This window comes from Dasypus novemcinctus, chromosome 10 (assembly GCF_030445035.2).
Source record: "Dasypus novemcinctus isolate mDasNov1 chromosome 10, mDasNov1.1.hap2, whole genome shotgun sequence".
NCBI lineage: Eukaryota > Metazoa > Chordata > Mammalia > Cingulata > Dasypodidae > Dasypus > Dasypus novemcinctus.
In genome coordinates, this window is record NC_080682.1 from 99,567,695 (window position 1) to 99,578,236 (window position 10,542).

General features: G+C 40.6%; 1 protein-coding gene across 1 annotated transcript; it reads left to right on the forward strand.

Moving 5' to 3' along the window:
- Nucleotides 1-877: 877 nt before the first annotated feature.
- OR51G1 (olfactory receptor family 51 subfamily G member 1) lies at nucleotides 878-1,843 on the forward strand. Its single transcript, XM_004447283.2, has one exon. It carries the CDS (start codon nucleotides 878-880, stop codon nucleotides 1,841-1,843), a length of 966 nt encoding a protein of 321 aa, XP_004447340.2.
- The last annotated feature ends 8,699 nt before the right edge of the window (nucleotides 1,844-10,542 follow it).

A 10,542-nucleotide genomic window follows, 5' to 3' on the forward strand; every position in this document is an offset into this window, starting at 1 on the left:
CTTCACTCTGTGAGCCTTCAGATTTAGTGTCCTCATTCTAAGCTACAGATCAAAGGCTTTTTCTTGCCATTTCAGGGTTTTTTTTTTCTTTGTTTCTTCTGCTTCAGACCTGATGTGCCCCTCATCTGCATCCCCATCTCTACATCTAGTCCCAGTTTAGCTATCCAGATGATGGACTACACATCTCTCTTGGTCTCTCCCGGAGTTAAGAGCCAACCATTAATCATTTTCCAACTACCCTGCTTCTTCTAAGACATGCCTCAGTTACAGGCTTCATATTCACCTTCCACCATTTACTCCTCACCTACCAAATATCTTTTATGTATAGATAGAATAGGCATCACTCTGGTTATAATTTATAAGGTCAAGGAGTATAACAAAAATTTACTGAACAATTCCTCCACACCCCAAGTAGGCTACTCACTATCCAAACCCAAAGCAAATTACAAACATACATGAAGAGGCATCATGTACTCATGCTTCTAATAAACAATTATTCAAAATGGTATGTCATACTAATTTCCCATATAGACGATACAAATTCAAATGCTTTAAGTGAATGAATTTGAGATTTTTCTGGTAGGAATATATGAAAGAAATGTCATTTGAGGTCACCTCATTAAACTATAAGAGGCCATAAGGCTATAGGCTAGAAAACATGACACTCATGAGCAATAGCTATCCCCTATCATGGTCATCTTCCTAGATCTTCTTGGAAAGGATAATACATCAGGTCCCCCAAAACTCTCCTATTCCACCTGCAGATCATTCCTGACTCACTGATTCTGAGACATTTGTGTGAATGGGAATTAAGCCTTGTCACTATTCAGGTATCTCATCTTATATTGCAGATTGGTGAATCCAAGGTTGAAAAGCCATGACAATCGTTTTTAATAGCAGCCTCCAAAAAGCCACTTTCTTCTTGACAGGCTTCCAGGGTGTGGAACATCTCCATGGTTGGATCTCTATTCCCTTCTGCTCCATCTACTTGACAGTTATTGTAGGGAACCTTACCATCCTCCACGTCATCCGTACTGATGCCACCCTCCATGAACCCATGTACTATTTTTTGGCCATGCTGGCCCTCACGGACTTGGGCCTTTGCCTTTCCACACTTCCCACTGTTCTGGGCATCTTCTGGTTTGATGCCCGAGAGATTGGCATCCCTGCTTGCTTCACTCAGCTGTTCTTCATCCATACATTGTCTCTGGTGGAATCTTCAGTTCTATTGTCCATGTCCATTGACCGCTATGTGGCCATTTGCAACCCACTACGTTACTCCACCATCCTCACACCTGCACGCATTGTTAAGATGGGGCTGAGCTCAGTGTTTAGAAGTGCCCTTCTCATCCTCCCCCTGCCATTCCTTCTTAAGCGCTTCCAGTACTGCCACTCCCATGTGCTGGCCCATGCCTACTGCCTGCACCTAGAGATCATGAAGCTGGCCTGTTCAAGCATCGTTGTCAACCACATCTATGGGCTCTTTGTTGTGGCCTGCACCGTGGGTGTGGACTCCCTACTCATCTTCCTCTCCTATACACTTATCCTCCGCACTGTGCTGAGCATCGCCTCCCGCCAGGAGCGACTTCGGGCCCTCAACACCTGTGTCTCCCATATTTGTGCTGTGCTACTTTTTTACATACCCATGATTGGCTTGTCTCTCATACACCGCTTTGGTGAACATCTGCCCCATATCATACACCTCCTTATGTCTTATGTGTATCTGCTGGTGCCACCCCTCATGAACCCCATTGTCTACAGCATCAAAACCAAGCAAATCCGCCTACGCATTGTTAAGAAGTTAGAGTTAGTAAGGACACATAAGTGTTTTCGGCAGACTTAGGTTCAGGCAAAAGGAGGAAGGGCTAGGCATAAAGCCCAGTGATTCTTTGGTTTTGTGCATGCCATGGCAAAAAACAACTCCTAACTATCTGCAAAAAGGGAATTGGTTCTGAAGCATACTAGCTGTGTGACCTTAAAGCAGTTACCTTCCTGTGTGCACTTTAGTTTCCTCACCTGCCAAATGAACATGAAACAATACATTTCTCATAAGGCTGTTGTGAAGATTAAATGAATAATTCATGTAAAGCTCTTAAAAGTGTGTGACACATAAAATTGCAATAAATATTAACTGCTACAACTTGAAAATATCCAAAATACAAAAGGGTCAACTTTCACTCCTCTAGGCAGTGAAATTTTATCAGTGATTTAACTTTTAAAATGTTTATTTAATTTCTTTTATTGGAATTATGATCTTTTATTCCCTTTCAAATGATTTGCACAAACATCTGCCCTCACCCCAAGTAATCCTGGTACAAGGCAGAGATTAGAATGACTTTTCATGAGGGTTCTCCCTAAGCAAACACCCACAAAGTGAAGAGAAGGAGCAGATGCCCTGTGAGTCAAACTCAAAGATGTAACAGACTTTGAGGGTAATCATTCACCATCTGAATAACTAATCAAGGTACTTCATCTTGTCCTTTAGTTATTTTTCCACAGTGCTAGAGGGAAAGTTTGCAGTGGGTGGAGAAGCATGTATTATTTTATCTTTTTTATTTTATATTTCTCACATGTCTGTATCCAAGCATATCAAACATACATACAAACACACGCACTTCTACAGTTCTTTGTGATTGTCTTTTGATGACTTTACATGTCTGTTTGAATGAACCACGCTTATTTGTGTTGGTACATTTATCCCAGTTAGCCAGTTTGTGTACATGCATTTCTATACATTATTACATATATCTAGCTACAGCTGGAGTAAACTCTGCCAGTTTATGTATTCATGTAGATAGATATTTCCTCCTCTAGGACTTTATCTGGGTCATGGAAAGAAGAAAAGTTTTTGACTCATCAGGTCTCTTCCCTTCCCAGTAACCTTGGCCTGCCTCCAGAAAAAAAAAAAAAAAAAGATAGTCTTTCAATGGGAAACACAAAGATTTAATATTTCACCATGAAGAGGAAGTAAAAAGAATTAGCACATCTGCAAGAAATTTGATTACATACCAAAATGATCTGTTTTAGAGAACTTTTCTTTCATAATCACTTTCACAAAACTTTACATAGGTACATGTGAATATGAATGCATATTCATGAACACATATATTTACATAATGCCTCATATACTTCAAATATATAAATTCATATAAACATACAAATGGAATACCAAATTTAAATATACACACATAAACTGAACAAGAATGTTCACATGTTTACACAAATGAAATCATGCAGATATGAACACGCATACATGTATGCTCCAAATCACAAACCATCTGTAGTTATACCTGTTCTTAGTGAAGATTTACATATAAGGATAAAGCTGCCAGCCTTTGGCCAGAGCATGTGTTGCAACCTTTTCTGACCTGCCACTATTTTATTTTATTATATTTTTATTTTACTTTTTAATTTATTTTATTATTTTCTACATGTTTTACAAACTAGTCTGTGTACTCAACTGAGGCCTCTTTGGACAGGTCAGTAGGTCTCTGACCTGAGACAGGACCTTGGATCACTTGGGTTATAACATAGACCCCTGAGCAAAGCCTGGTTTGTGAGTGTAAAAGAAATGAGGAACTTCCATTTATAGAGGCCAAGCAACACAGGTACTTCTACTTTTCCTAAGTCTTTCAAGCTACTTTTTTTTTTTGAAGATACGTAGCTGTTACATTAAAAAATATAAGAATTTCCCATATACCCCAGACCCCATGCCGCCAATCCTCCCACATCAATAACTTTCATCATTGTGGCACATTCATTGCACTTGGTGAACACATTTTGGAGCACTGCTGCACCACATGGATTATAGTTTACATTGGAGTTTACACTCTCCCCCAGTACTTTCAGTGGGTTATGGCAGGATATATAATATCCAGCATCTGTCCTTGCAATATCATTTAGAACAACTCTAAGTCCCGAAAATGCCCCCACATCATGTCTCTTCTTCCCTCTGCCTCCCTCAGCAATTACCTTGGCCACTTTCTCCACATTAGTGATAGAGTTTCTTCCATTACTAGTCACAATAGTTCTTTAATAGAATACCAATAAATCCACTCTAATCCATATTTTATTCCTCCATCCTGTGGACCCTGGGATGGTGGTGTCCACTCCACTTCTACTTCAAGAGGGAGCTTAGATTCCACATGGTTGATGTATGTCAAGCTCCTGCTTGCAGTTGTAGGCACTCTCGGTTTCCTGGTGTAGTGGTTGATCATCTTCACCTCCTCGTTTGCTGACCTGGGTAAGTCCAACGAAGCAGAGAGTAGGAGTTGCAACTCTGCTGAGGCTCAGGGTTCAGTTGGCACATGGCCAGACCAGAAATTCAAGTCTCCTGAGTATACACCAACCCCAGCACCAAGCACAGGTTCAGTAAAAGTGACAGAAGAAGCATGTGTAGAAATGTCACATCTGAGTCCAACTCCATCAGACTTATTGTAATATATGTTCAAGCTATTTTTAAGCCTTCTGCTATTTTTCTGTTACCAACTCACCACCAACTTATTATTCAGCTTCTGGCAACTTGCATGAAGATGAGGATAGTATTTAAACAAGTTGAATTGGTTGAATTCAGAGATAGGCTTTCCCTAGATTCACAAAGTTCAAGAAATGTTCAATTGTTCCTACAATGTTATGTCTCAGTGATTCTGAAGGGTGCAGTTTTACATTTATGGGTAATGATCAGAGCTGGATTTATTTATTATTAAAGTATTTTATTTTCTAAGTTAAATTATATTTTTAAAAGTATAATGGCATATCAGTGAAAGATTACCCTTCCTATATTGGAATTTTATATAATCATCACCATATGGTGGTATGACATAAGCATAGGTAAAATGTGAATAAGATCCAAAGGGATTTGTTTCATGCAATTTTCTTGCCCATTTGAGTCTGAAGCACATAACCTGGACTGGAAAAATACTGAGGGTATATGTTCAATTGTGTGTGCTTGCTTTGTATTTATACGTGTATGTCATCATCACTGTTGTTAGGATTATCATCCTCTATAAAATTCCGACTGCTTACTTCTTCTAAGGCCTCCAGCCAAAAAAAAAAAAAAAAAGAAGACCTACTTCCTGTGTCAAAGAACATGTACAAAGGGAGCTTCCCCAACATGAGACACATGAGTTCAGTAAAGAGCCCAATCTTCAAGCATCAGTGATTGGAAGGGGTTTTAGTTTGCTAAAAGCTACTAGGAGCAATATACTAGAAACCGACTGGTTTTTACAATGAGAATTTATTAGGTTAAAAGTTACAGGTCTCAGTCTATGATTGTACCCAAAGCATCCCCTCTTTAGGAGATCCTTTCTTCCCGAATTGCAGCTGTGGGCAATCAAGCATGTGGTGGTGCCCACTTGTGTCTACCCTCTCTTCTGGGCCTTGCTGCTTTCAGCTTCTGAATAAAGTGGCTTCTCTCAGCTTCTGTGTTCCAGTGATTTCAGCTTCTGGCTCCCAGGCTTTTCAGATTCTGGGTTTCTCTTTCTCTCTCCAACTTTTTTCTATTTCTGTAGTTTCTATTCCTCCATTTATAAAGGACTCCAGTAAGAGAATTATGGCCCACCCTGGGTTACACAATCTAATCACAGGCCCTTAATTGAAATAGTTCCATCAATAGGTTTCACCTACAATGGTTTTACATGTACAGGAATGGATTAGCTTTAAGAACAGGATTTTCTGGGTCCCCAACCAAAGGGAAATTATGTTGGAAGAAATTGGATTTGAAATAGGAAAAACGGTGGTAGCTCAGGAGGAGGAGAGGAAGTATATTGGAAATGAGGTAATGTGGAAGGGAGATGTAGTAAGCAAAAGCACAGAGGGCTATCCCTCTCTAGAGGTTTATATGTGCACTGTTTTTTCTAAAGTGAAGCATTCTCTGGGTAGAGAAGCCCTGCAGGAAAATATACATCAGTTAACATTCAGATGAAGGTAGGAAAGAGGGAAAGACAAAGAAAAGGAAGAAAATGGGAAGAAAGAAAATGACCACATGAGAGAAGTCAGGGAAAGAGAAAGAAAAGACTGTTTTAATTTGCTAAAGTCTTCTAAGGCAGTATATCAGAAGTGGGTTTGATTTTACAATGAGGATTTATTACCTTATAAGAAGACTACAGATATGAGGCTTAGAAAAATATCCAAATCAGTGGCATCAGGTGACGTTTTCTCCCTAAACACTTGGCTGCTGATGATCCTGGCTCCTGTCATGTGGCAGGGCACAATGCAGTGTCTTCTGGTCTCTGCTTCCCCTTCCAGGCTCCTCCAGTTTCAGCTTCTGGCTGTTCCTTCTGTGGCTTTCTCTCTTCTAGTATGCACTGATTTCAGCTTCCTGCCCTTGTGACTTTCTCTCTCAGCCTCTGTGGTTTCCTCTCTGAGCTCCTAGGTCTTTTATCTCTATCTCTCCAAATTCATCCTGCTTATAAATGACTACAATAAGATGATCGAGATCCACTGTGGGAAATGCCTAGCTGAAGTAATCTAATCAAAGGGGAAGGTGCCAACTACAATTGACTCACACAGGAATGAAATAATTCAAGAACATAATTTTCTGGGGTCCAAAAAGTCTTAAACTACTACACTCCACCTTTTGGAACTAAAGAATATACATTATTTCCATATACAAAATACATTAATTCCATCATATTTCAAAGCCTTAAATCCTTTCAGTGAAAATATTAAGTATAATGTTTCATTAAAAAATCATTTATAGGCATGGTCTATCTTGGGGCAAAATTCTCCTCAAGCTGTGGACATGTGACACTTAGAACAAGTTATCTGCTTCCAATGTACAAAGGAAAGACAGTCATAGAAAAAAATGTTCCCATTTCCATAAGAGAAATTGGTAGGAAAACTGGAGTCATGGGTGGGTCCCAAACAGTTCTGAAAACCTGCAGTTTGCATACTCTGCTGTATTTCAAGGTCTGAGAGTCAGCTATGGAACACATTGCCCTAGGGAAACAATTTCACTGAGTTTTAGGTAGCTAAAAAGTAGGACACCTCCATTAGGATGGTAAACAATGAGGAGGAGGATGAAATACATGGTTGAAAAATTTTACTGAGAGACTCCATGAAACTTCAGTCACATGGTGATGTCCTCTCCTTTATCTTCCAGGTGCCAGCTGAATTATGTCTTCTCCGTTATCTTTATAAGGCCCCTGGCAATCTGGTTCAGTTCATCACATCTAAATAGGAACTTCAAAGGTTCTATTCACAAATGATCCCATATCCTGATTTACCTTACCGTATTTCAAAATACTATTAACAATGGGATTATACACATACTTAATTAAGATTGAAAACATGTTTGTTTGTTTGTTTTCCAGAGGGCAACAATTCAATCCCAACACTCCTTTACATCCCAGCCCTTGGAGATGTTTTTACAGAGCACAATGCTTTGCACCACCCTTGGACCACTATCTACTAAAGAATTTTTATAAATTTTCATAAAGAATGTTCTCATAGAGCAGCATGAGGGCAACTCACTGTTAGAGGAAAAAATGGCACTCACTGGGACACAGAGACTGAGAATTTCAGACAGGCAGGAGTTTATTGGGAAGCTCTCCCAATGGAGTGGGTCTGAAGATTAGACTTCAGTCCCTCATAGCATGGCAGGAAAATGTTAGCTTGAGGAAAGGGTATTAAACTCTGAGTATAACCTCTGGTTAAAAGTGAATTCTTCTTGTGCATGGCTTGGGGGTAGGGTATTATTGGAATGTGGGAGTCTGGAAGGGATGGGTCCTTATCTGCTCCATTCCCACTGTGATAAGCCTTCTCCTTGAGGGGAAATATGCTGTTCTCCACCTGTAGGCATCTTGCTCAATTTATTGGAATGGAGTCACAGCCTTATGACTTCTTTTTTTCTTTTTTTGTCTTTATTTATCTTTTTAATGTTACATTAAAAAAATATGAGGTCCCCAATACCCCCACCCCCCTACCCCCACTCCACCCACAACAACAACCTCCTCCATCATCATGGGACATTCATCGCACTTGGTGAATACATCTCTGAGCACAGCTGCACCATGGCCAATGTTTCACTCTATAGTTTACACCCTCTGCCAGTCCACCCAGTGGGCCATGGGAGGACATACAAAATCCAGTAACTGTTCCTCCAGTACCACCCAGAACAACTCCAAGTCCTGAAAATGCCCCCACATCACATCTCTTTCTACCCCCTACCCTCAGCAGCTACCGTGGCCCCTTTCTCCACATCAATGCTGCATTTACTTCCATTACTAATCACAATAGTTCCAGAATAGAATATCAGTAAGGCCACTCTAATCCATACTCTATTCCTCCATCCTGTGAACCCTGGGATGGTTATGTCCACTTCACCTCTATATCAAGAGGGGGCTTTGATTCCACATGGGTGATGGATACAATTTTCCTGCTCGCAGTTGTAGGCACTCTTGGCTCCCTGGTGTGGTGGTTGACCTTCTTCACCTCCCTGTTAGCTGGCTGGGGTATGTCCAATAAACCAGATGGTAGGAGTTCTTAATCATTGTAAACCTTGTAAGGGGGAAGCTCTAACATTCCTAACTCTGATTATATATATATATATATATATATATATATATATATATATAATGATGAAGGACTTAAGTAATGAGAATATAGGGCAGAATGCAGAAAGGAAGGGTGAAGGGATTCAGGACGTTGACTCAGTCTGGCTACTTCCTGCTGTCCTGGGGTGGCAAAGGATTCCCTTCCATCCTGTCTCTTGGGTTCCCATTTCTGGTCTGGAAGAAGTTGGTATTGGTGTTCATGTAGCAAAAAGATGCCATCCACATATTCCTAAATTGTTGATTATATAATTTGGCATATGAATCAGACAAGAAGCTGTAAGAGACAAGAACCAAAAAGAAGCAGCAGCAATACTGTCAGTGATGGTGTTATAATGGGTAAAAGGAATTATTTTCATGTTTTCCTTTCAAGACTTTAAGATTTTTTTTCTATCTGCCCAGTTTGGTTAATATAAAAAAAGTTTCATTCATGATTGCACAGGTGCTTGGTTCATCCTACTGGATTAGGGACAGGGGTGGGGATTTTGGGGTTATCTGTTATTGCAGCAGAGGAGATCTGCCGGGACTGCCTGGGGTCACAGGAAGTTATTTTGCTAAATGGGGTTAACGTTCCAAACTCTTTTTGGTATGGTTGGGTGGAGCGGGAAAGTGGGAAGGTGTTGTGGGATTCAGTTACTGTTCCCTTTTGGCGTTGAGATATTCTGGCCTCTGGCTTGGTGGCTGGCACCATATTTTTGCAGCAGGAGAATATCACACATATGATCATGGGTGACATCTGGGACAGCTGTCTTGATAAACTGAGTTATTGCATGGAAGATGTATGGATCTGCTGATAGGAGGAGAATGAGAGAAATAATTGTGGTAAGGATAGGAATTAACCATGAAATTCAGGGTGGCTGTGAAGTTGTCACCCCTAGGAGTCTGAGGAGAAGGAACAATAAGATTATACATTCAACATTGAACATTAATGGCATTAATGGTTGACAGTGAAATTACATGATTTAATGGGCTTACACACATAGAGTTCTGGCTGGAATAGGAGACTGTAGATTATTAACTATGGTTTCATAGCAGTGTTTTTGAGTAATTTTTATTTTTCATGGATTTAAATTTCCCAACCTGGAGAGCTGCACAGACCAGTATGATGATCAAATGATCATATTTTTCCCAGTTTATATAGTTTGATGCACAGGCAGCAACAAATTATTATTACTGCCCCTTTTGGGCTTGAGGCAGCTGATACTTTAACTTGTAGTTTAAACTTAGTCCATTGTTGTAAGGATCCAGTTACAAGAATTCCACTGCAGTGGCTGCAGCACTGAAAGCATACCTTGCCCCTTCTGAGGTGGGAGGGGACCAACATAATACACTTGCCATCGTGCTACTGCAGTCTGTGTTAAGCCAGTATGTCTCATCCGGTGAGGTAATTGTTGCAGTCATTGGAGTGAGCATGATGGACACTCATGGTAATTGCTGGTGAGTGACAGGCAAATGGGACTGCTGGACTAGGCACCACTAGGTCAGGTATCCACAATATTTGCCTTTTCGGTGGAGCCTCTCTGCTTTTAGGGTCTCAACGGTATGGCTCTGGATCTTTGTGAGGGCATCTGCCTCAATAGTCCCATGATGTTAGAGGAGGGGGCAGGGACATGATAGACAGTTACGTGTCACTGCTGTCATGAGTCCCAGATGTTCTTCCCCAGATTTTTCTTCCCCACAGAGGGCAGCCCAGACAGTTAATTGTTCTTGTCTTGCACTTTGGTTTCTTGTTGCAATGGTGACTAAAACCCAAGTGGTATTTGTTTAGAAAGTTGCTTCAGCCAAAACCCCACCCAAAGCCAATACCTGGTACTGGCTACATCCATTCACAGGGTAAGTTAAGATCCATCTCCCTTACTGCTCCAGCCTGTGTTATTGTTTTAAAAGCACCCTGCTGGGAGGGGGGCTCTCATTCTCATGCACAACATTTTCTGAATAACATATATAATGGTTTTAATATCTGAGCTAAATGAGGGATGAAGGGTTATCA

Bases quoted from the DNA above. Each gene is read 5' to 3' on its own strand.
- OR51G1 (XM_004447283.2), top strand. From the start codon at position 878: ATGACAATCGTTTTTAATAGCAGCCTCCAAAAAGCCACTTTCTTCTTG.